At 42.7% G+C, this 25,559-nt stretch overlaps 1 protein-coding gene across 3 annotated transcripts in view; it reads left to right on the top strand.

Annotated features, from left to right (window-relative positions):
- The window catches only part of LIMS1 (LIM zinc finger domain containing 1), a 36,422-nt gene that overhangs the window by 9,041 nt on the left and 1,822 nt on the right, over positions 1-25,559 (top strand). Inside the window, exons 1-10 of one of the 3 annotated variants that reach the window (XM_050903437.1) lie at positions 6,792-7,010; positions 9,276-9,435; positions 15,719-15,785; positions 17,872-17,992; positions 18,857-19,006; positions 20,184-20,334; positions 21,164-21,256; positions 22,697-22,745; positions 24,960-25,035; positions 25,290-25,481. In XM_050903437.1, the coding sequence (XP_050759394.1) occupies positions 6,829-7,010; positions 9,276-9,435; positions 15,719-15,785; positions 17,872-17,992; positions 18,857-19,006; positions 20,184-20,334; positions 21,164-21,256; positions 22,697-22,745; positions 24,960-25,035; positions 25,290-25,437 (1,197 nt within the window). In that variant the 5' untranslated portion in view covers positions 6,792-6,828 and the 3' untranslated portion in view covers positions 25,438-25,481. Of the gene's footprint in view, positions 1-6,791; positions 7,011-9,275; positions 9,436-15,718; positions 15,786-17,871; positions 17,993-18,856; positions 19,007-20,183; positions 20,335-21,163; positions 21,257-22,696; positions 22,746-24,959; positions 25,036-25,289; positions 25,482-25,559 lie in introns of those variants that run through there. The other 2 variants (XM_050903445.1, XM_050903453.1) reach the window with 2 other exon arrangements.

Raw genomic sequence — 25,559 nt, 5'->3', positions numbered from 1 at the left:
ACAGAAAAACTTAATGAAGGTGAAAAATGGTTTGAGAGGTTATGTTGCTGGAGGTGTAGATTAATAGTAATATTTGAGAGGAGATGTGTGTGGAAGTGACGTGCTGGTTAGTAAAGCTGAAGGTCAGTCCTCAGCGTGGTGTCTCCAGTGGAGACGTTACTATAATAAGGATGTCACTGCGAGCCGGGAAGCCTGGTGTTGCAGTTATCTCTGCCCTACAAGGAACTGCGTGGACGTACTGGAAGTCTCTTCTGGTAGCCGAGGTGTTACGTTGAGTCATGGTATTAATTATAGCTCCTGGATGAACTGCTCAGGTCATGGTGTTCGGCTTGTGAAAACATCAGTTCCAGCTAGCGCGGGCAGATGGCTAAGGCAGAAGCAAAGGCTGGCGTTTGCCTTTACACTAAGGATTTGGTGAAGGATTTTTGGTGGATTTCAGTGACAGATGACATGAACTGAATATTGGTGCTAGGAAACTGTTGCTCTGAAGAGAAATATGTAAGTGCAGCATTTTAGAATCATAGAATCATTTAGGTTGGAAAAAAGACCTTTAAGAACATCGAGTCCAACCGTAAACCTAAGACTGCCAAGTCCCACTAAACCATGTCGCTAAGTGCCATCTACGCATCTTTTAAAAATCTCCAGGGATGGTGACTCCACCACTTCCCTGGGCAGCATAGTCCAATGCTTGACAACCCTTTTGGTGAAGAAGTTTCTCCTAATATCCAGTCTAAACCTCCCCTGGCGCAACTTGAGGCAGTTTCCTCTCATCCTATCGCTTGTTACTTGGGAGAAGAGACTGACACCCACCTCGCTACAACCTCCTTTCAGGTAGTTGTAGAGAGCCATAAGGTCTCCCCTGAGCCTTCTCTTCTCCAGGCTAAACAATCCCAGTTCCCTCAGCCACTCCTCATAAGACTTGTGCTCTAGACCCTTCACCAGCTTCGTTGCCCTTCTTTGGACACGCTCCAGCACCTCAATGTCTTTCTTGTAGTGAGGGGCCCAAAACTGAACACGGTATTTGAGGTGGGGCCTTGCCAGTGCTGAGTACAGGGGGATGATCACTTCCCTAGTCCTGCTGTCCACACTATGTCTGATACAAGCCAGGATGCTATTTTCCTGAAATGTCAGAAAATGCAAAGATCAACCTCATACATTTTTACATATTTCAACTTTAAATCTGTTCCTTAAGCAATGGAGGAGGAGCACACATACACTGAGTTGTAATTTGCTTGCAATTGCCTGATCACACTCTATTGTGCATGCCTTGACTTTCCAGTGGTTTGATTTCCACCGGTATAAATATTATTCTGCCCAGACACTTTCAAATTTTAGAACTGAATGACCTTGGTGTATGTCCAAACAGAAGGACGCTTTTGAGCTTAGTGGGCCTGATCTTGTCTCATCTGTCTTGAAAAGATGGTTCTTTTCAGAACGAGTGTCTCAGAGACATTTGATGTGCAGCCCCTAATATTGAGTAGCTAACCTTTTTTATTATTCTTAAATTGGAAATGGGGATATAAATGTTGTTATATGAAATTCATTAGTGCAAATGCATCTTTAACATGTATTGAGTTGGAAGAGTTTGGATACAGTATATTTACCATAGCGAAGTATACATGCAGTCAACTACACAGGGTGCAGATTTTAAGAATAACCGATAGTATGCTGTATCTCATGCAACACAAATTTATTAGAGCTCTCATGAGCTTCTCATATGTGATACCACGTCTTTTTGTTGTTTTGTTTTTCCTGTCTGCATAGGATTCAAAAAATAGTAGTGGGGGAGGAAGAGATGGCTGTTTTAAAGAGTATCAGATATCTGTCTGTACACAGAAGTAGTAATTTCTTGTCTTATACGAAGCATGGCTTCATTTGGTAATGTTTGTAACCAGCAGGAAGAAAATACAATAGTTTTTTGAAGTACTACTTACAAAAGGAAAGTGCTATAGTTAAATATTGCTCTCCCTTTCTCCGAATTCTGTCAGAGGCTGATTTTTCACTGTGCTTGTATGGCTGATAAAACGTTGTGTGGGAAGGTGCTGCTTACCTGTTTATTCCAGTTATATTCGTTTCCTTATGGAGAGATGGAATGTGAACCTTCTCTGTTTGTGGAGACCAAAGCATTTTTTGGACATGTTTATACTAGAATAAATTTATATTGCAGTATATGAAACAGCTAGAGTTGCCTTTTTGTTTGCCCTGTTTAAACTCCTACCACATAAGCTTAATCATGCTTTTTGTGGCAAAGACTAACGGATGAAACTTTTAGGAGTGCTCAGCATTCACCTGGTTTTTATTGCAGTGGTTTCAAGATGGTTTTCCATCCTTTTTAATAGAAACAGAAGTTAGAGCAGTGCTGGGCACATGTGAAAATCCTACCTGTAATGTGCATTTTTATTATAGAAAAGATTTATACCTTCTTTCAAATTGCCTTAGGAGACCAGCTTAACACAGAAAGTATCTTATTGCTTAAGAGATAAACAATTGCAGCAACCAGAACCCAAGAGTGTTTTTAATTTCAATGAAAAAAGATGCAAAAGGTCAATTAGTGCTTTAAAAGGTGTCCTGGTTTTGGCTGGGATAGAGTTAATTTTCTTCTCAGTAGCTGGTACAGTGCTGTGTTTTGGATTTAGTGTGAGAATAATGTTGGTAACACACTGATGTTTTAGTTGTTGCTAAGTAGCGCTTATCCTAAGTTAAGGATTTTTCAGTTTCCCGTGCTCTGCCAGCAAGCAGGTGTGCAAGAAGCTGGGAGGGAGCACAGCCGGGGCAGCTGACCTGAATTAGCCAAAGGGATATTCCATACCATAGAACGTCATGCCCAGTATATAAACTGGGGGAGCTGGCCAGGAGGTGCAGATCGCGGCTCAGGCATCGGTCAGCGGGTGGTGAGCAATTGCATTGTGCATCACGTGTCTTTTCTTGGGTTTTATGTCTCTCTTTTTTTTGTTATATTCCTTTTCATTACAATTATTATTATATTATTATTCTTAGTTAGTATTATATTTTATCTTACTTTAGTTATTAAACTGTTCTTATCTCAACCCACGAGTTTTACTTTTTTTCCTTTCCTCCTCCCCACCCCACTGGGAGGGGTGAGGGGGGAGCGGCTGCGTGGTGCTTAGCTGCTGGCTGGGGTTAAACCACGACAAAAGGTTGGTGCAGAAATCAGCGCAGGGCACTGCAAGTCCACACATATTTTGCAGCAGAACTTCTGTTCTAGTTGTTCTGTATTTTGCATCTGAGGCCCCTTGCATAGCATCTGTGTTAAACATCATTAAAATGAAATCACCATTACCTATGCGGGAAGGGGAGGGATGCACTGTGACTACTTATCCCCTCCCCACATAACCCGACGGGGCACGTGGCCTCCCGACAGCACTGGTGACGCAGTGATATTTCACGGTGGCATGAGTAGGTTGCCAAGCAGCAGCTGCTTTTGCCAAGCACCTTGTTTGGAGCCGTGACTGCTCGGCACGTCTATTTGTGGCATGGAGCGAAACGCTCAGCGGGGCTGGCCGGCCACCGAGCCTTCTCTGTAAGAGTCCCCATCTGCCTCTGGCAGCCACCAGCACGGGCAGCCAGATTTGAAAGTTCTCCAGAGAAAGCAGCTTGTGAGCGGGGCGGCAGTCGTCCGTCAGCGATGATAAAGCAGTGCGGCTATTTTTGCTGTTGTTTTCCAAAGCCCTTCTCCATAGCTGCAGTGGGACGCTTCCCCTCCCCTCTTCTGCCATTTCCTTTAGCACCTTCCCCACCATCAGCTTTGGCTTCTGATAAGATCCTCAGTGTGCCAGGAGGAGCCTCTCTGTCTTCTTCCTTCGTACGTACCTTTTCCAGTTAAATAGTCAACTTCTCCCTTTTCTCTTCTCCTTATCGCTGCTTCCTTAACAGCAGGCTGGTAGGTTTTGTCCCAGATCCCAAGGAATGCCCTTGGGAAGCTGCTGCTGCAAATCAACAACCCTCTACACGCTTCTCGCTCCCCATGGACGGCTTCACCTCAGAGTAACCTAGAATTTCCTAATGAAAATGCTGTGTATTTCTGACAGCGTATTTCAGATCTTGGCAGCATGCCTCCAGCAAAATGACAGAAAAGAGAAAGATGGCCAGCTGCTCTGGATTTGTGGATTACCAAACCTTCACAGTAGAAACCGTGTTTTGCTTCAGTAGCAGAAAGGCCCTTTTTAAACTCCTGGCAAGCTCCTTTCTTGCTTAATGGAAAACAAATTGGGAGTAATTCCACCAGCAGCAATGGCAATAGGCCTTGATAACCAGGCAGCTTCTACTTATTGCACATATGGAGTCCTATTACCTTGTAGGACTGCTTCTTGAAAAAAGCTAGGAAGATTAAAACAGACTTCTTGGATGGACATCTTATTGCACTGACTTTGCTACAGCCATGCAGAAGACTGCACAGTAGCAAGCCGAAGAAGCAAGCAAATATTTTCCTGTTGACCACTGTTGACCTGCAAGGCAGCAGAAGTGGCTTCCAGCCACCTTGGTAGCCTGTGGATTTCAGGTCACTGCAAGGACTGAAGTCCACTGGGAGAAAGAAACTCTTTAGGGCTCTCTGATTCGCAGCAGCAGCCTCCCAGGAGAATTGGCTGCGATCTGGGACAAAATACAAGAAAACAATTGAGGAGATGGTCAGTGATAAGAGGAAGAGACAGACTGACTTGCTGTTTCTTATCTTAGTGGCTTGGTGCACCTGCACTAATCCTGGATGAATCAGCATGGTTAGTCCATTGCAGTCAGGCTCCCTGGAGTTTTTCATACCCACAGAAGCTCAGCATTGACCTGTGCAGGCAATGCTGGGAAGCAGGATGGATTAGAAGAGCTGGCATCACTATGCCTGCATCTCTGTTGGCAAACAGCAGCCGTTTTCATCGCTGGTGCTCCAGCGGACGCAGAAACCTTTTCTTCCAGCACTGTTCCCTGCAGCGGCGCTCTGGCAAGATCATCGTGGCCTAGGGCTACTACCTGAGCATTGCTGGATCTGGAGCTTGCTCCGTGACAGATAAAAATAGGGCTTGAGCTCCAGCCAAGCCGTGTCAGTGGTGAGGGTGCAGCCTCCTTAGCCTGTTACAGCTTGTGACTCCTGACAGCTCTGGTGCAAGATGGATAATCACACCTACGGACGGGTAAATAAGCAGGGTCATGCTGCCTGGGTCCCACCTACCGTGATGTCCTGTGGCGCAGGGGAATGGCTTGCCCAGGGATTCCTTCCTGCCGAGGGGACGTGAAGGAAAGACGTCTGACCAAACCCATCCCACAAATTTGGCGGCAGCAGCAGAAGCATAGTGCTGTGTTGGCCAGGCTGCTGGAAGATGGCTACGTGCGAGCCCAGGCCTGTGTGGAGAGTGGTGTGTGTGTGCTGCTGTACGCTTACTGAGCAAGCTATCCCAATTAGTGGTGAGAGATATGGCCCAAAACCGCCATAAACCAGACCCTCTGCAGTAGGTCCTAGGAAGGTGAAGGCATATTAAGAAGTAGTAGCCTTGACTGGACTTTCTGTCATATCCTTTGTCATCTTCTAGTCCTAATTTCTCTACTTGTTCCCTCTGCTCATCTCCTTCCTGTCCTCCTCTGCTTTCTCATGCCCCCTCGCAGACTAGCAGATTCTTCAGATACCAAGGTGCCGTGTGTCATGAGCACAAAGCGCATGCAGTTCTGCAGTTCAATTGATTGCTAACAAGGCTGAGTCAGTTCAACGCAGGAGATAGTTACTCGGGACAGCCTCCCAAAAGCCTGCTTTGTCTGCAGTTACGAGCTGCTGGAAGCCAAGTATCCCACGTCTGCCACAAGCGCTGCGCTTCAAGCGGGGAGAGCTTGCAGGAGTGTAATTATTAGCTGCAGATCTGCAGCTAATCAACTCTGCCTTCCCTAGTAAGTGGTGCACAACAGTTTTTTTAAATAGAATATAACCATGAAATACTTGCAACGTTAGGAGGGCATTCTGTGGTGAAGGAATGATTAATTTTCATTCTTTCTTCTTTCTTCCTGGTCTTGCTCTCTCAGTTCCCTAATATCCACAGTAAATTACTTCAGTAAGTGTTCTTACATTAGATAATTATTCTAAATGTAGCACGTCACTGGAAATCAAGCTTCGTTTTTCCTCCTTCATATATTGTCCATTATAGCATACCTGGCAGTTTGGTTAATGGCCTGTGAAGCCCAACAGAAACCAAACTATCTGTCTGTACCTACCCCTTCTCTGAAGTACTGAGAATAAGAAAGATGCCTATAGATAAATTCAGCACATATGACTTAGAAGACACAAGTGGAACATTAAAGGACATTTTTACAATGTAATTAATATACCATAGCATTAAAGCAATATTTACCTAATGATGACAAAAGTCTTTGTGCTTTCCACTGCTGGTTTGCCCACAATAAAATACTGTTGGAATCCGCCTCCACCCCCCCTCAGCAGAAAGTACCTGTGGACAAGTTTGGTGGTGAACATATTTGCTCACATAGGTTACTCACACCACAGCTCTCCTGGGCAGCTTCGATCAGCAGCTGGCAGCGAAGCCCCTTTCCAGCATCCGAGTTTGCATGAGGGCCTGGCAGGGGAATGTGCTCCTCCGCTCGCAGCCAGCGTCAGTAAATCACAGCGTGACGGGCTCACCGCCCTGCCGCTGAACTTTTAACTTGAAGCTCTAGCAGGGCGCCGAGTAGCTCCGGCTACATGACACGGAGCTGTGAAAGTAAATCACTTCGCTGGGAACAAGGGGAAGTCCAGCATATTGTTTTGCAGACTTTGCCTACAGCTTCTTTGCAGTATAAGCGTAGAATATATAGACTCCGGAAAGCAATTAGAGAGAGATGGACTTCCAGCGCAGAGCTCACCCTTACCCCATCCCGGAGGATGAAGAGGTTGCACACAATGTCGCTCCTGATGCTCACAACTCTGCAGGAAACGAAGGCGAGAAACCGGTGTCAAAATTGCAACGTAGGCACAGTGACATAAAACTCTACAAAGAGTTTTGTGACTTTTATGCAAGATTGTAAGTTCATTCTGTTCGGCTTCGGGGTGTAACTACGGTGACATTATTGGTGTATTGTACATATGTATTTTATTATCTGAGCTCCGGGCAGGCTGTGCAGGCTGTTCTCTAGCGCAACCTTTGCCACTGTTCTGCTTGATACACTGCCAGTTGTAATCATCAACTAAAATTTGAGCTGTTGCTTTAAACTTCATCATTAATTACGTCAAATTTTTATTGGCAGTTGAAACGGGGTTGGAATTTGTCAAGTAGTCTCTCTGACTTTAGGTTTTTTGCATATTATTTCGGGCAAACGGATAAACTGCTTCACTAATGCAGAAGTATTATATACATCGCTGTTTTTACATATATGATGTGTTTCAAAGTGAAGTACTTTTGCATACTGAGGAGGAAAGCTTTATGTTTTCATTTGGTTTTGAACTTTGTTTCATGTTTTTGCTTGGATTATGCTTTATGGCTGGCAGCATTTAAGATCCCTAGTGCTTGAGAACTGTTGAGGTGATGATGAAAGATCCCAGTTTCTGTTGTGGTTATTCTTCATTTAGATTGATAAGGAGGATGGGTGAAGTGACTGAGGTTTTCCCCCACAGAAAGCATACACAATCCATGGAGACCATCGGTGAGCTTTATAGTTAACCACAGTTTATACATATAATCACTGCAGTTTGTCCGTAGGCTTGTCTGTTATGTATGGGATAGACCATCCTCCATCTGATCTCCTTGTGAAATTTGCCCACTTGTTGTTTCACCGAGAGGGCAGTGAAAATTTGGATAGCAGTTACTGTTTTCCTCTTCTGCAAAGATCTCAAGAGAGAAAAAAAGCCAGCTAATAATAACTGGTCAGATGTGACCTTGCGTAGGGCTCTTCTGTGAGACAGTGTAAGAAACAGATAAAGCACATTCCTTTTTGAACCACGTGCTAGGTGTTTGCTTGCTCCCTCGGATGCTGTGCAAGGAATGAATTCAATTCCTATTGAACCTGGTAGGAGCCAAGAGGTCTTATCCCCTTGAGGGGAAAGGTTTGGCATCTTGCAGAGGACTAAGGGCTCTGCGCTTGCAGACGCAGCAGGATGGCTGTATCAAAATATGTGCATGCATGCACATGTGTTTAAAATAATGTCAGTTGTTTAATAAGCTTCCAGATAGGTGTTTGAGTCAGTGGTTTTGTCAGCTGTGGTCAGATTGTAATGAAACTAGACCATTGCCCTGCATTTGCCCTCTGCTATCAAATGGTATTACAGCAGAGAGGTGATCCTGAAAGGCATAGCTTTGAAAGTCTAGATATGAGTAAGAAAATATTTGCAAAGGAAAAATCAAGTGAGCCTTCTTCTGGCCTTAATTAAGTGAAACATGGCTGTACTGTCTTCTGCAGATGTGGGCACGATCCAAGTGAAATAGCTAATTCCTCTGATGTTTTGCGGCTACCACACTGTCATTCTATGGTCATGTGCCTTTGAGAAGCAACCAAGGTTGCTATTTGAGTATTTTTTTGCATCCCTGGCATGGGTTTGCCAGCTTGTGTTGGCCTGCGTGTGGGTCGCAGTGGGGCAGCCAGAGCATTCCCACCCTCCCCCTTGGCCCTGGACCAACACCGGCACGCCGTGAGCTGAGCTCCCGGAGATGAACCCTAACAAACCAACCAAAAATCCCGTAACTTCAAACTAAATTTATAAAATTACTTCAAGCTATGCAAAGCTTATATAAGGAATAATTGTTTACCTGCTTTAGTTTTCAGTGATATCTGCCAGACTAGATACTGTACACTCTTTCACATTGCTTATTTAGAGCTTTTGAACCAATGCTGTTATATATATTTTAGAATTAGAAATTATTTTGGAGTTGTCATTTATGTTTTCCTATGTGATGCCAGTCCTCAATTATTGTTAAAATTTGCCCTTGTTTTCTGTAATTCTAATGTATTTTGTCATTTTTATAGTACTTCTTTGAATTGCCTGCCTTTTTTAATCACAAAAAGCCTGTAAATCTATCTGTAGTAAGCACGTTTCTGTTCGGTTTTTTGAATTAATAGTTATTAGAGTGTGTTGTGGGGTTTTTGTTTCTAAAGAGTTTGGGAGCAGGGGGAAATGGCAGTTTTATTTCTGAGGAGATGCCACAAGTCATTGAGTCCATTGAAAAACTTGTATTGAGCAGCCTAGCGTTAGGCTGATGCAGTTGGCTTTGGGGGAAAAAAAGAGATCCACAAACAGCGGTGTTGCCTGGTTGGGCTAATTTTCTTTCTGTTTCTTTTTTTTTTTTTTACGACAGCAACATGGCGAACGCGCTTGCAAATGCCATCTGCGAGCGCTGCAGGGGTGGCTTTGCCCCTGCCGAGAAAATTGTCAACAGCAACGGTGAGCTGTACCACGAGCAGTGCTTTGTCTGCGCCCAGTGCTTTCAGCAGTTTCCCGAAGGGCTCTTCTACGAGGTAAGCGGGACAGAGTGCCCCTCTCACCCCCAGCCTTTGCCTTGTGCCTTCATTCCCATACCAGAAGTAGCTACGGGCAGATGGATAGCTTAGAAAGTCCCGTGGCAAGAACTGGGCTCTGAAAGGGTATGCCCAGTAGAGGGAGAAAAAAGCAGAAGCATTTCTGTGCTAATTTGGAGGACATCAGTGTATATAACCTTATTTAGATGCGTAGCCTAATGTTACCAGAGCTGAGAAAAAAACTGCTGGAGATTTCTTTCTCAGTGCAGACTTTTTTCCCTGAAATCTGTGAATCTGATATATCATACCAGAAATACAGAGAAAGCGTTCTTCTTAGAGGAGGACAGTCATATAGAGGGAACCCCCAGCATCCTGCGGTCCATAGGAGGTTTATTGCTGATTTGAGTGAGACCCGCACGGCATGTGAAAAGTTGCTCATAGAGATGACTTATAAGTCAGCATGCTGAGATCAGGGTGTGTGGAGAGCCCAAACCAGACGGAGCCTATGTAGGGTCAACTCTAGGTTTAACAAACCGGAGCATTCAAAATCAGCAGTTCTTACACGCTTTCAAGGGTTGAAACACACTCTCACTCATATTTCTCAGCCCCAGGTAGATTGCCCTCAGCTCAGATGGATATTTTGATATTGGTGTCGTTCTCTTTTGCCTTCCTCTATCATGGGGATTCAGGATGTGGCTCAGCTGTCTCAAGCACAAAGTGGCTTTAGTGAAAGCTTTAGACTAGTTCATAAAATATGAAGTGATTGCTATAAGGAAGGGTAGATGATGCGAGACAGGGAATTACTGTCTGAGAGATAAGGTCCCGCTCAAGCAGCTTGTAGTCCAACTTACAGTAGCGCTTACAGGATTTATGTCATACTGTGATCTGAAAAGGAAGGTGAGCAGTGTGTTAAAAGCACAATGCTGTGCTCTCACATCTGGCAAGAGCACAACAGTTTATCTTCCACAGCAGTATTTCTAACTTTACAGAGCCATGTTACATGGTGATGAGGAGAGGCTGAGGGAGGAGTGTGGATTGGAAAAGAGACTGGCAAAAGGGATTCCTGGGGTTTGCTTTCTCTCACCTTGTTTGAGGATCTGTCCTGGTTTCGGCCGGGACAGAGTTAACTCTCTTCTTAGTAGCTGGTACAGTGCTGGGTTTTGGATGTAGTGTGAGAATAATGTTGATAACACTCTGATGTTTTACTCATTGCTAAGTAGCGCTTACCTTAAGCCAAGGACTTTTCAGTTTCCCATGCTCTGCCAGCAAGCAGGTGTGCAAGAAGCAGGGAGGGAGCACAGCCGGGGCAGCTGACCTGAATTAGCCAAAGGGGTATTCCATACCATGGAATGTCATGCCCAGTATATAAACAGGGGGAAGCTGGCTGGGAGGTGAGGATTGTGGCTCAGGCATTGGTCAGTGGGTGGTGAGCAATTGCATTGTGCATCACTTGTCTTTTCTTGGGTGTTATTTCTTTTTGTTGTTGTTGTTGTATTCCTTTTCATTACAATTATTATTATTATCAGTTAGTAGTGTATTTTATTTTTACTTTAGTTATTAAATTGTTCTTATCTCAACCCACGAGTTTTACTTTTTTTCCTTTCCTCCTCCCCACCCCACTGGGAGGGGGGAGGGAGAAGCGGCTGCGTGGTGCTTAGCTGCTGGCTGGGGTTAAACCACAACAGGATCAAAAGACTTTTCAGTGCTGTAGGGATAGTGTTGCACAAATTGTGGTAAATGAGCCACAAAATATTTATTTGTGGTAAATATTACATCATCTCTGTTGCTCGCAGGTGGCCATACCTGAATCTCCTTGGCAGGGGCAAGTATCCTGGTGGTGTTTAGATATATTGGATGTAGGCATTTTGCTTCCTACTGCTACCCTGTTAACATTCATATTCATTATGGTTGGTCTTTGAGCACTCTCTTACTGCAAAGTGATGCTCCCTGTTAAAGACAGTAAGTCAGAAGTGAGTGTCAATAGATTGTCCTGGGGATGAAAATAGCCCCATGCGCTAAACGTGTTTTGGTTAAGGTTGCTAGGGTTTTTTTCAGGCTGGGTAGAGACTTTGTTCTTGAGAAATGTTACATAGAAAGTGGAAAGTTTCAGTTAAGAATAGACACTTTTTGCCACAGCTATTACAGAGGTAAAATAATTGTGATGAGGATTAAATGATACGTAAAGACTTGTGTGTGGCTTGAACTTCACATCACTGTTCTGCCTCTAGCCCTTCCAGTGTCCACCACAAGATCTTGCAGTTTCTTTCCGCACCAGCAAGTCTGTCTGCTGCTGTTGAAGAGAGGTACTTTTTGGTCTGTTTAAGCCCTCTGACAGCCTTCAGGTGATGACTCATAAACCTTACCCAGCCTTCCAGCCCCATCTATACTGGCCTGTCCTGGGCATCTTCTAGAGAGTGGAGAGGTCAGTGGATATCTGTGCTGTCCCAGTCCTCGTGCCTTTGGGGCTGTTTCAGCTGGGAAATCTTCGGCAGGGCCTTCTCCTCTGTCTCTGCACCCTTTAGGGTGTCCACATGTGTCCCGTGCTGCCAGCAGGAGTCTCACTTAGCACTGAAGTGGCCAGTGAGATGATTGCAGTGGAAACCCCAACATGTTTCCTTGTGGTGCAGCTCAGGGAGAAGGGCGAACAAGGGCACAGCTTGCTCTTCTTTCATTCGGCACCTCGGTACTAGAGATGAGAACGTACTGGATGACAGTGTTTGGGGGGATAGGGAGGGACAGCCCTAAGCAGGTAGAGGGTGGGCTTAGGTTGGCTGATGCTCAGGAGATGGCTGACAGTGCTCTGAGGACTTGAGACGATCTGTATCACTGTCAAGAAAAAGTGACTTAAGAAGACGGGCAGAAAGGATATCTTCCTCTGACTGGCTTCATGCACTCTTTGAGAAGATGGATGCGTTTGGAGGCGTGGCCAGGTAATGTGTTTTTCTGAGCAGGTTCCCTGTGGGTAAACGCAGGCATTGTTTGTTGCCTAGCATGAGTTTGTGTTCATTCTGTGCCTGGTTTAGCTAAGCTAGTGTTTCTTGGAAATGATTTCCAGCTCTTAGCAATCAGGAAGTCAAATATTCTTCCCCTGCCTATCGCAAGCCTTCCAGAGTTACCCCAGTTAGTCATTAAGCTGCTTATCACGTTTGCTGTCAAACGCTGCCGTCATAAGCTTTCACGCTGTGTTCCATGGGTGGGGGCTGAACTGGTCAGGCCAATGCAGGTCTCCTGTGCTGTGGGACGTCTCTCCGGGCTGCCTGCAGGGACCCCGATCAGCACAGCTCGCCGTGGTCTGGCACCAGAGCCGAGCTGCTTGCAGGCACAAGCAGTGCCATGCCGGAGCAGTGCCCATCCGCAGCTTGGAGTCTGCACAGCGTAGCAGGAATTCTGTTGATGTCCTCATGAGCCTATGTTAGAAATGATAATATAGATTCGTAACCAGCCAGTGTTGGCCTTGTTGCATAAGGGTGTAAGTGAGAGCTGTGTGCCTAATATTGCACAGGAACCGCGCATTTAGGACCTGCTAGGGTATATTTGTATCAGTATCATCAGTTTAGCATGTTTTCTTATGCACTCAACCTAAGCAGAAATTAGCAGAAGCACATGCCAGCAGAGTTTCCGAACTCGCCGTGCTTTGCCGTCAGATGTGAAGTGGTAGCAATTCTGGTCTGCTTTTACTCCACCTCCTGGAAGCTGTGTATTCGCTGTGTATAGCAGAACAGCCGGCTTAAATGGAGAGCTTTGGTGGCAGCACACTCAGAGGGACAGGTTGGCCCCACTGAATTCAGTCAGCAGGCATTTCCTCCAACCCACATTACTCTTGGGTCCAAGAATGGCTCCTCCCTACTAGAGGCTGCCCGTGTCTCCCACTGGGGAGTGTGGGCACCTCACCTTCAGACAGGGGAAGTTAGGAGAGATGAGTCCTACCCCTGGTCCAGCTGTTCATTAAGAGCCTCTTGCTGGGTGCTTTCAGAAGAAGCCCAACCTGCTCTGCGCTGTGCTGAGGTGGGGGAGATGGAAGGGCTTAGAGAGGTGCATCCCACAACAGAAGAAATACAGCAAAATCCTTATGGATCCATACTCACAAGAGCTAGAATTGGGGACTCTGTATCACTATTATTATTGTTATTATCTTATAATAATTATTACCTTATAATAATAATAAAATAAAATGGAATGGCATGTGACTTTTGTCTCCTAAATGAGAGGGAGTTCCTTTCAGTTTGGGGGTTTTTCTAAGATGTTTGTAATAACCTATAGGAAGATTAAAGGAAGGTGCACCTGCAACGCGCTTGTCAGATATGTTTCTATTCCAGTTGCACTTCGAATGTTTTCTTAAAATGGGCTTTACCAGAAACTACCTTAGAGAAAGGGTCTTTAAAGACTCAGTTTTTGTGCATGTCTTTCCACTAAGTTAGCTAAAAATGTGAAGATTAGCTGGAGGTTATGTCACAGTGAAATGTTCTATGCAGAGCCATTTAACTCATGGACCTCCAGCATACAACAGTCAAATGACCTTGCTTTTAAAGTACATGCTGTGGGATTTTTTACAAGGCTTTCTCTGACGGATGAACTGCTGGGTCATCACAAAAGGCAGCACAAATGAGCCGAGAAGGTTGAAAATATAAACAAGGCTGAATGGTAACCAACCTGCCTGACGCAAACCAGAGGGGAAGAAAACCTGTTTGGTCCACCCAGATCAACATGTGGTGGCTCTGAAACCCAAGCAGACCTAAGGATCTCCCATTGGACCACCTGTTTACACAAAACAGGCAGCTTTCAGATTTTTTTCAGTTTAAAAAGGATTTTATCCAGCAGGAAGCAAGCACAATTCACAACTAACCGATAATTTCCATTACTCTCTGAGAAAGTAACAGCCCTCTGTCTCTCAATTTTTTCTTTTTTTAAAAAGCTCCGATTAAAAAAGTCATCTGTTTTAGAGTATTACACTGGAAAAATGCTTGATAAATTGCTAGCAGAGACTTCTGAAAGAGTCTGTATCGAGCACGTGTCTTTCTGTTCCTAGTAGGTGCAATTCAGGTTGGGCACAGGAATTAAGTTTCTGATCTCAAGTATCCAGTGATTTCTAGAGTGTTTCATTAGATTCCCATCCTGCCAGTGGCTCTGTATATTGCACACATAATTACTATACTTATATTGTATTTGATCCTTGGAATTTCATAGTATAAAACAGGTAATCTTGAAGCACATTGCTGTGTTTTCTGTCCATGCACCAAAACTTAATTTGTGGGTAGTATTTTATGCTATTCACTTTGTTTTGTCTTAGACCCAGTACAAAGAAAGGAGTGGAGCTTCCTGCTATCCCCCTTTTTCCACTGTTTTAAACTGAGACATTCAAATCCAAACATTTCGTAGCATACCTAATATTGTATATCTGGTTTTGACATGCTAGTTGGCATTTGTGTCTAGTAATGATGTGCCTGAAGGTATCTAAACATTTCCCTTCATTTCAGGACATAGTTGCCTACATGTTTTTACATATTCTTCGGCTAAGTTGCTAATGCAGTGCTGTAGAACTTTTTTTTTTCCATATGTTTTTTTTCTATGCTAGCTTGAACTGCAGCTGAACTTCTTTAAGCTGTGAGAAAATTCAGATCCAAATCTAAATCCCTTAAGATCAGTTCCTTATTGCATCTGGTTGATATAGTGAACTTTGTTCCTTAAAATTTGGACTTAATGATCTTAAGGGTCTTTTCCAACCTAAATGATTCCATGATTCTATGCAATAAGCATCACAAAGGAAAAGCCTTATTTCCTTTCACGTTTTGGCTGTACTGCTCCATAAATTTCAAAGATTTCTGTCCCTGGGTGTTCTTCCTCCCCCTGTACTTACTTCCTCCAGTATGCTGGGTCATTCTTGCAGGAAACGTAGAGTGCGGAAGAGATCAAATGGGTTCAGGGAAAATGCTCCCCCCCAGGAAAGGTTTTTGTTAGCTAATTTCCTGCCCAGAATTCACTCAGTTGCATCAGAGTTTCGGCAGTCTGTCAAAATTCAGACGTCTCTTGTGATGTAAACGGGTGACGGAAAATGCCTTACGCTCTCAGCAGCATTAGAGGAATGGTGTGCTATTAACACTACATGCTAACTAGTAGCTGAATGAAGGTGGGTGGATTTCATGCCTAGCACATGGTCTGGTTTTTTTGTGCAGCCCCTCATGTTTTACTACCTAATCGCATCTGGAAACAAACTGGTGTGTTACAGCATTTATGTTAAGGGCATGCTCCTCATCCCTCTAACGCTCAGATTTTTTTCCATTTGCAGTTTGAAGGGAGGAAGTACTGCGAACATGATTTTCAAATGCTTTTTGCCCCTTGCTGCCATCAATGTGGTAAGTTTTACATCGAGGTGAAACACTTCACACATCACAAATGGGAACATCACTGGGGGAAGATGTGCAACCCTTGTGTATGTTCTCTGTGAGGTGGCCCTGACATGGCTGAGCATCTAACTTCCAGAATGAACTAGACTTCAGAGAATTTGGGGAGCTTCTTTTCCTAAAGGTCAACAAACAATAGGATTTAAAAAAAAAGGTTTGCATTATTTGAGTGAGTAGTTTAGCTGTTGATCCAGTGATCCAATGAACAGATCATTCATGAATTCCTGATTATATACACCATTCATAACTCCTGATTATATATATCTGTACATCTGCATGTGCTCATATTTGGCCCTTCTCATGCAGCTGAAACCTTGCAACAAGTCTTTGTCATCTGCTTTGACTATTGTAACCCACCCGTGCTGTCCTACTCCACAGAAGCAGGGACAGTCTTCATCATCTAATGTTACAATCAAATGATGGTCAGCTGGTCCGTTGTATTTTTGAAACAAATACCTTTAAGGCTTCCTTGTCTAATGGCCACCCTACATAACACTGAGGGCTGCTTTTTATTTGCCACTGTTGATGTAAATGCTTGTGTGTCTGCCGCACTGTAATCATTTGCACATTTGGTTTTTTTTTTCCCCCTCTGTGTGACACATCGTGCTCGGGCAGGGCTGGGAAGTCATTACTTGACTATTGCTTAAACTGGTCTGGAAGCTCTTGTATTTCTGTGGCACCTTGGCAAGGCGCTACGGCTTTCACTTATCTCAGTGAGGCCTTTCCCCATGCGGAGGGAGGGGTTGAACACCGAGGGAGAGGGAAGCAGATGTTATGGACCTTTGAATTTAAAGCTGCAGATGTGAACAAGCAGAGGAAGAGGAAGAAATGGGTTGGTGGCGATTTCTGAGGAGCTACGCTGCCTACCTCCAGGATTTCTCCTGCCCAGCCGGCACAGCTCCCACTGCTCCTGCCCTGGCTCCTTGTAGCGCCAGCTCCCTTAAAACCTCATCAAGGTCCTGCGCAGAGCTGGGCTTTGCCACTGCTTGGATTTAGTAAGCACAGCCAAAATCAACGGGGCTGTTGTCAGCAATGAGGCCTCGAGCATTCCTGACATTTCTGGAGTCTGTCGGGTTTTGTTCTTGAAAAGCTATGACTTCATGGGAACGCCACAGCGTCGCATGCTGGATGTTATCATCTGCATCAGTTACCTGCCCGATCGCTCCCCTTTGGCAGCTGTTGGAGTCGTATGTTCTCCAAAGCCAGGACTCAGCCTCCCACGGCACTGGGAAGCTGACCTCCCGACACATTTTAGGCAGAGCCTTTGCACTGCTCAGGGGCCTTGGCTACAACGTCTGTATGGAGAACGACTAAATCACATGTGTGGTGGACATGGCTCCATTGCCTGTGCAGTACAGTCACACCGTGGATGCAAAACAGTAGTTCTCACACTATTTTTTTAACGCCTCGCAGGACAGGACTCCTCGTGGTAGGTCAGAATTTGTGTGTGTTGGAATGACTGTTCTGCAGCTTCACTGCGTCTTTGCGTTTTGACTCCATGGGGGTTTTTTTGCAGGAGGTCCACAGCCACCCAAGCTCAGTTCTGTTGTGCCTTGAGTATAGAGCCCCTTCAAGGCTTGGTTCTAATGGAGTAGAAACCACTACTATGTACACAACAAGCTAAAACTGTCATCATCTTAAAGAAAAGAAGGAGAAAGATGATTAGAACACAAGAAAGGGGTATTATATAAAGAACTCCATATATTTCTTAACAGCTTGAGAACAGATATGTAAAAACAGGGCAGGGACTGAAAAAGGATGATTGCAGAGAGACAGTGGAGTGTGCATGTAGAAGGGCTTGTATGTAAAGAACAGAAGGTCCTCCATCAGCAAGGACGTTTTCTTCTGACCCATAGCAAAAAAAACCCAAACAAACGCAAACTCCAGAGTTTAGAACCAGAACTGTGATACTGAAAGCAATGTATCCTACCAGATTTGGGGGGGAGGAAGAGGATGATGATGTCATTGTAGTGATTCAGTTGTGGGTTGCTTTTAAATTTGTCTAGCATGCTATTTTACATCCTTGTGTTTCTTACAGGTGAGTTCATTATTGGTCGTGTTATTAAAGCTATGAACAATAGCTGGCATCCAGAGTGCTTCTGCTGTGATATCTGCCAACAAGTATTGGCCGATATTGGATTTGTCAAGAATGCTGGCAGGTAGATCTTCACCCTTCCTTCCGTTAACTGATCATGAATAAAATGAACTAAGAGGGGGGACTGAGAGGTTTTGGTTCCTGAAGCTTTCCAGCTGAGGTGGAGCAACTGAAGCGTCTTTTGTGGGGAAAAGGTCTAAGAGTGCATCACAAAACTAAGAATGGGTATCTTAAAATATACACTTAAAATATTAACATTTACCTACTTCAACACCAGGTTTTCCTAGCAAACATGTTCTCTACCCCGTGACATTTTGGGGCCATTGTTATACATAACAAGAGAGAAAACATTCAAATACAGAAGCATTGTCTTTATTTTTTTAATAGAAATGTTTACTTTCTTTTTCCAACTTGGGTTTCCAATTTCGGTCTAATTTAGCACCTTATTTATTAATAATTGCTTTAAGTTCAGTGGAATCCTTCACAGAGTAGGATATTTTTACCAGCTGTGATCAGAAGAATGTTCTACAAGTGGATTCTATGGCCATTGGCTTCATATGTATAATATGATATACAGAGTTATCTACAGAATTAGGACCTGTGTGCTCATCCATCTTCCAATCTAAATTTTTAAGATTTTGAGAGTAAAACATTCAGCAATGAGAATCTATAGCAAACTTTTGTTTTCTGTGTTTCAACACAGCTTAAACTCAAATGAGCTGAAGAAATGATACTCCTGTGGTGACAGAAAATAAAATGATCACCCTGCCTCTTCTGAACTTGGTTTGCCTAGCAAGGAAATTGTTTTAAAGAATATTTTCCTTCCAAAACCGGCTGATTGAAATGAGGTTCTAATAGATTTTTGGTTTATATTTTGCACTGTAGTACCTCGTACCAGTACTTACCTCTCTTTTTTATGGTGTTTCAGACATCTCTGCCGTCCTTGCCATAACAGGGAAAAAGCCAGAGGACTGGGAAAGTACATTTGCCAGAAGTGTCATGCCATTATTGATGAACAGCCTCTCATATTCAAAAATGATCCTTATCATCCTGATCATTTCAACTGTGCAAACTGCGGGTAACGAGTTCTGCAAAGGAAAACAGGAAAATGCTGGGTTTATTTGCTTCATTGATTTACATCTTAAAGTGAAAACCTGTCCTGTACAACTGGCAAGAGGGGTGGGGTTTGGGTGCCTTGCGGCCAGATGTGTTGCTGCATTTGGGATGGTGGAGCTGGACCTTGAGTTCAAACAACAGCTGACCTGTTGGGAAGTAAAGAAAGATTGGACTCTGCAGGACAAGGTGGTACCTTACAAAATACAAAGTATGGACACATAACGGTTTCTATAGCAGCGAAATGACAGCCTGTTGTTCTGCTACGAGAGGACAAAAAGTGGTCCTCTTTGCCTGCTTGAGTTACTATCTTGCCTATGTTATTTCTTTTTTGTTGAGTGGCATGCAAACTTTGTTCTCTCCTTTTAAAGCCTAGCTTTTTCTGAGAAGCTTTCTCCCACCTCATTTTATCAGCTTCTGCAACCGCAGTACATGAAGCTGCACATTTCTACATCCTGCACTGATGCACAGACCATGGAGCATTGTAGGATATAGCATGGATTATTAGTTGTTTATTTCTGGTGCAAAGGAAGCTACCATTTCAGTGCCATAGCAAAGGCTGATTTGAATAACAACATGTAGTGTTGTGTCAGTGGCAACCAGTTGAGAGCATTAGTGAGTACGGTCACATTTAAAGTTTAGCTGTTCTCAGTATTCTAACCATGCAAATTACTAGAAAGTAGAGTATATGAGATTCTGCAATTGGCAATGAATAAACGTAGCTAGCTCATGTGGGTCCATAGTTTTCTTTCTCTGAAGTTTGATACAATAAGGAAAATGTACCTAGATGTAGAGGACTACAGTTATGCAAATCTAAAATAAACTGGTGACAAGAGTGCCAGAATATAAACCAAACATGTCTGCAGCTTGCACACACTCATTTGTGCTACATAACCAGAATGCAGAATGACAATATCTCAGTAGCTGTTTTCAGAGAGACTTAGTGCATCTCGCTTAGCAGCCTGTTCTCAGTATACTGTGATCAGTCTTGAACTGTCACATTTGATGCTGCTGCATTAATGTAGTACAAATACAATTTCTAAAACAAATGCAAAAATTATTTTTTTCTTTTCAGAAACTCTCAAGAGTTGACATTGTTCAGTGCCTTTATTCATGCTCTCAATTCATTAACTTTTGAACAGGAAGGAACTTACTGCTGATGCTCGTGAGTTGAAGGGAGAATTATACTGCTTACCCTGCCATGACAAAATGGGTGTCCCCATCTGTGGGGCATGTAGAAGACCAATTGAAGGCCGTGTGGTGAATGCTATGGGCAAACAATGGCATGTGGAGGTAAATATCAGATGATATATATTGTCTTTTACAAATGTAAACATTAACATACTTATCTGTGATTTTGCTGATCAATTTCAATGAAAGGATTAGCAAAGTATGCAACAATGATTAGTAAATGCCTTCTCCTAATCCCATCTTCAACCTCCTTGTGGCTGGCCTTCCACTGTGAAATAGGAGTTATTTCCTACCTTACAGAGACCTTTGACTGTGAAACTAAAATCAGTAATCAAAGGAAGCACTGTGAGGTCCTTACAAAAGAAAATTTCAGAGTGCAAAGCAGTACATGTGGAAAGGCAGTAAAATTCTGTGGCAACCATACTGTTACTGGGCATCATAACACCCTTATGTCTTCCACAGTCACCCGCCATGTAAATATCTCTAAAGCACTTTATGTGAGAGTTCATATTTCAAGGCCATGTACAAGACTTAGTTCCACATCTTCCATTTAAATTAGAAAGATAAACAGTTTATTCCTTTTGTTGTTTTGACAATCTCCTCCAGCAAATGCTTTCTTCACAAGAGTGTAATGATGGTGCAAATTATTTAATATCTCTTCATTCTGTTCATTGATAACATATGAGAATCCCTTTGCTTGGTTTTTTTTTTTGGTAACTTTTGGATTGAAATGTTGAAGACTTTAAAAGGAACATTATTTTAGTGGTCTAAATGTAGAAACAAAAAAGTTTTAACTCTCCTTTTCAAGACGGCACAGCTAGCTCAGTAGACTTCAGTCATGTTCAGTACCAGGTTTGGTCGTTTTGCTTTCCAGAAAAAAATACCATTACTTCCAAATAATCCAAAAAACTGTATGTAATTTTCTTTGTAGCATTTTGTTTGTGCAAAATGTGAAAAGCCATTCCTGGGTCATCGTCATTACGAGAGAAAAGGCTTGGCGTATTGTGAAACCCACTACAATCAGGTAAAGTTGCACATTTTTAAAAATGGTGTTAACTGGTAACCTCAAGAATTGGTTTTATTAGATAGAGATGGAAAACCATGGACATTGTTCTGTTTTCTTATAGGCACCTGTGGGTGTAATGCCAATTAGCAGATGTTCTGTTGCAGTTAATTTATACGGGTTTCTCTATACATCGGTGTGGTATTGAGAAAGAAAACTGCAGGTATTTCACAAAGGCTAGCCAGGACAATCAGTATCGAGTGGTTCTTCAAGCACAGTGGTACTTAAGTAGGGCTGTTATGAGCTTTTACATGTCTGTGAGACCAGAGCAGCTAATGACACCCAGTCTTTCCCAAAAAGCTAAAGAAGATTTGCCACTCAGTAGCTGCGGTTTAAGACGAGGCCCCAGTGAGTAGCATGGTTTTCCCTACAGCTGCTACTCTAAGATGACTGTGTGTTAACATACACTGCATCACCCATCTCATTCATTAGGTTGCTGAGGACTGCAAAGACGAAATTTGTCAGAGGACACCACCTAGTGACCACTTGCCTTTATATAGGAGTTACATACCGTGGCACCATCTCTCTCCAGACTCCCTTGATTGTGTAGTCCAGCACCACGATGTATAGACCTTTTTTATTTGGAAGCCATCTGCGTTGTGTCATGTCTGCCTCTTCGCTTATATAAATACAAGAGTAGGGGTTACATCTGGGAGTTGTAAGGCATCTGCTAATTATAGATGGATTCTTAATTTGTCAGTGATGAAGGGCAGATGATTGAAATGTTGCTGGCATACTTGTAGACAATAAATGCCATGACATTAGTAGTAATAGTGTTACAGCCATGATGGGGCAAGTTACATATACCAGACAAGAGCTGTATGTAGAGTGGATGTCTTTTACTAGGTTAACTACTACAGTTAGAAAACATACATGAAATTTTGAGCACTTCTTAATTGTTATATTGTGGACAAATATTGAGCCTGGAAATAGAATGAATAATTTTTTGGCCTAAATTTTCCTTTTTTTTTTTTTTTTAAATAAAAATAACATTTCCTTACAGTTTTTGCCAGAAACAGCAATATGTTGTTCTAGTCATGCATATAAGTCCAAATGTTAAATTGGCTGATTAGCAATGATGTGTATGTGACACCAACTGCTGTATTTCACATGTTCAGGATTAGAGAAATGTCAAAATAAAACAAAATCATATTTGCAGAGGATCAAACAGATGTAAACAAATGTTTTCACCTTTAATATTCTAAAGACCTTTTGTGATGAGATGATGCAAAATGTAGTTGGAAAACCAAACCAGAATTGCCAGCATTCTCTTTATTTTATTGAAATAAATAGGAAAGCTATTGTGCCCATCAGCTGAAATATATTTATCTTGTTAGTTTGAGAAGTTACCCTCGATAAAATCATTACATTAAAAATTCGTTACTTCTCTTTCCTCTTCAGCTATTTGGTGATGTTTGTTTCCATTGCAACCGTGTGATTGAAGGAGATGGTAAGCACTTTTCTAACTGTTTCCTTAATGTTCCTTTCTAATGGAAGTTCTCTTTAAAAGTGGAAGTAAGAGGAAAGCAGCTCCCTGTTGAATCCTTGATTGTTCTCCTTAAAACAAAAACAGCCATTCTCTTGATCAGAAATTAGGTTAGAGCTGATTAGCCAGAGACCAAATGGTAAGAAAACCTCACAGCAAGTGTTTCATGATGGTAGAAGACCATCCAGTGGCTGAAGAGAACCGTGGTCAACTGGAAACCCCTTAGTGACATGCAAAGGCCAGGGATGCTGGGAGATGCACAGAAGTGGCTTCCTGCCCCACCAACTTCAAAAAGAAACACATGGCAAGGGTGAGAATGACCACACAGGCATCTCCTCAAATGAATTTAGGGATCATGAGCCAAATTTGAAAAAGTATTTAGATATTGAAAGACACGGGTGGGCACTCTAAGGGATTTTTTAAAAATGCCTAGTTCCCATTATGTCAGTTTGGTTCCTAGACATATTTATCTATCGCAGGCGCCTGTCTTTTGAAAATCTAGGCCGATGATAATGTCACAAAACCAGGAAAGATCATACTTGGAAAGATGTGTCCTGTAAAGGCAGAAGTGGAAGCAAGTGGTTTAAGTTTGTTTGGTTTTTTCGTTGTTTGGTTGTTGATTTGGGTTTTTTGGGGGGAGGGGTGTGGTTTTGAGGGTTTTTTTTGACAACCAGCTATGATAAAATGCCAAAAGCAAATTATTCTACCTGAAATAATGCAACATTATGTGTCTATTTACCCCTGCCCGAAGTAAATACTATAATACCAATGTTAGCCTCACCTACGCCAAAGCCATTAGCAAAGTAGGAGGAAGCCTCTAGCACGTAAAAAGAGACATAAACTAGTTTATAGTCATGTAACTATAGGATGAGACCTACATTCCAGACATGTGCTTTCCCCACATTTTCTGGACTGGACTATACCTGCAGAACAACAATCCAAAATGCTTTAGAGGAAACAGTGTCCTCCTCTTCAGTAAAATCCTACTAGAATGAGCAGAACTGGAACTTGAGGTGAATGAATAAATTCAGCCTTGTTTGATAACTACATCTCTGTATGATTCTAACCTTTCACCATATAATCTGACACCCATATTGTATATTTTGGTCTCTGAACCGAACAGAATATAGTGTAATGCAGTAATTTCTTTATTTTCAATGTACGTCTTCTTTCATTTCTGCATGCAAATTTGACACTGCTGTCACAAATTACGAGTATCCAATATTGCTCTCTGTCTCTCTGTCTAGTGAAACAAACATCTATGGCAGCAGTTTTTCAGGAGGGTGCTTATGACTGTATTACAGAGGTTGCTTGGGAGCAAAGACTTTCATCTGACTAGTATTATTTTGGCAAGCAGTGGAATAACTATGCATCTGTGGACGTGCTTGCCCCATAGTGCAGGAAAAAAGCTCTGCATGACAATGCTCTGGTTCTGTTTGTTGTTGACAAAATATTGTATTTTATGAGAAAACCATTGTCCTCCATCCTCTAACTTAGTTTAAGAAGAGAGGCAAATTTTGGCAGGGAAAACTGGGAAGGTACATTGAAAGAGAGGAAGAACAGAAAACGGACTGAGATACAGAACAAAGAGAAAATAGTTACTTTCTCTCCAAAGCAAAGAATAAAAATGTATCCAAGTTTGTCTTGATCAAGTAATTTATCCCATGAGTCCGTAAATTTTTTCACCTTGGTAGGGCTGATCTGCCGGCACTGTCCTTACTGCTGGCTTCACGTTATTTTCTTCGGCTGAGGAAGTGGTACTGTTGATGACACTGCAGTCTGAACTGGATCTGAGAAATGAAACCAAGTGAAAACATAAACACAATTTTGCTGGATTGCTCTTCAACTGAAAAAGTTTCCTGATTAAGTTGGAAACACAGCCTCACAGAACAGTTGCTTGAGGTCAGCATGCTATGAGATGAGGTGGAAGCAAGAAACAGGAGGCAGAATAAGTTAAACTGGTCTTGCCTCAGAGACAGCTTTATTAATGCTTCACAGTCCTGCTACACTACGCTCACATGTGCCTCCCTAGTCTTGCCATGTTATTGTTACAGTCCTTGATACCAGAATCGGATGACTCTTTCTTCCTGCCTCACGAACGTGTGAGCTTAAAATTTTTGTAATAACTTTTTTTTTTTTTGTAATGCTAATGATTTCTTGTTTTTCCCATCGCCCTAGTTGTGTCTGCTCTGAATAAGGCATGGTGTGTGAACTGTTTCGCTTGTTCAACTTGCAACACTAAGTTAACACTCAAGTAAGTTTATCGATAAGCGTGATGCCTTCAAAACTTATCAGTGGTTATCTTCAAAGTGTAGATGTTGCTATAGTGTAACTGTTACGGTATGAAAAACATATAAGCAGCATTGAGAAAATATGTGCATCCTTCTTCCTCTTGCTCCACTTACTAATTTACATCTCTTTCAGCTGTCTGTTCAGGCCTTCCTTCAGTTAGTCGTCTTAACTCTTCTCCTTTTCTGCCCTTTATTTTTTCTGTGTTTAACTCTAAAGGGATAAGTTTGTTGAAATTGATCTAAAACCTGTCTGCAAACACTGTTATGAGAAAATGCCAGATGAATTTAAGCGACGACTTGCCAAACGGGAACGTGAAGCAAAGGATAAAGAGAAGCAGAAAAAGAAAAAGCCAATCTGTTTGTAAACTTTTTTTCCTTCTCACCACCACCTCTGCTCCTTTCTTCTTTGGTCAGTGCTAAGGATGCTTTTATTTTAAGTTTTTGCATTAATTTATGGCAATCAAAACCAAAACATTTTTCACACAAC

The sequence above is a fragment of the Gymnogyps californianus genome, chromosome 1, assembly GCF_018139145.2.
Source record: "Gymnogyps californianus isolate 813 chromosome 1, ASM1813914v2, whole genome shotgun sequence".
Lineage (NCBI taxonomy): Eukaryota > Metazoa > Chordata > Aves > Accipitriformes > Cathartidae > Gymnogyps > Gymnogyps californianus.
This window is presented reverse-complemented; position numbering and strand designations above follow the sequence as displayed.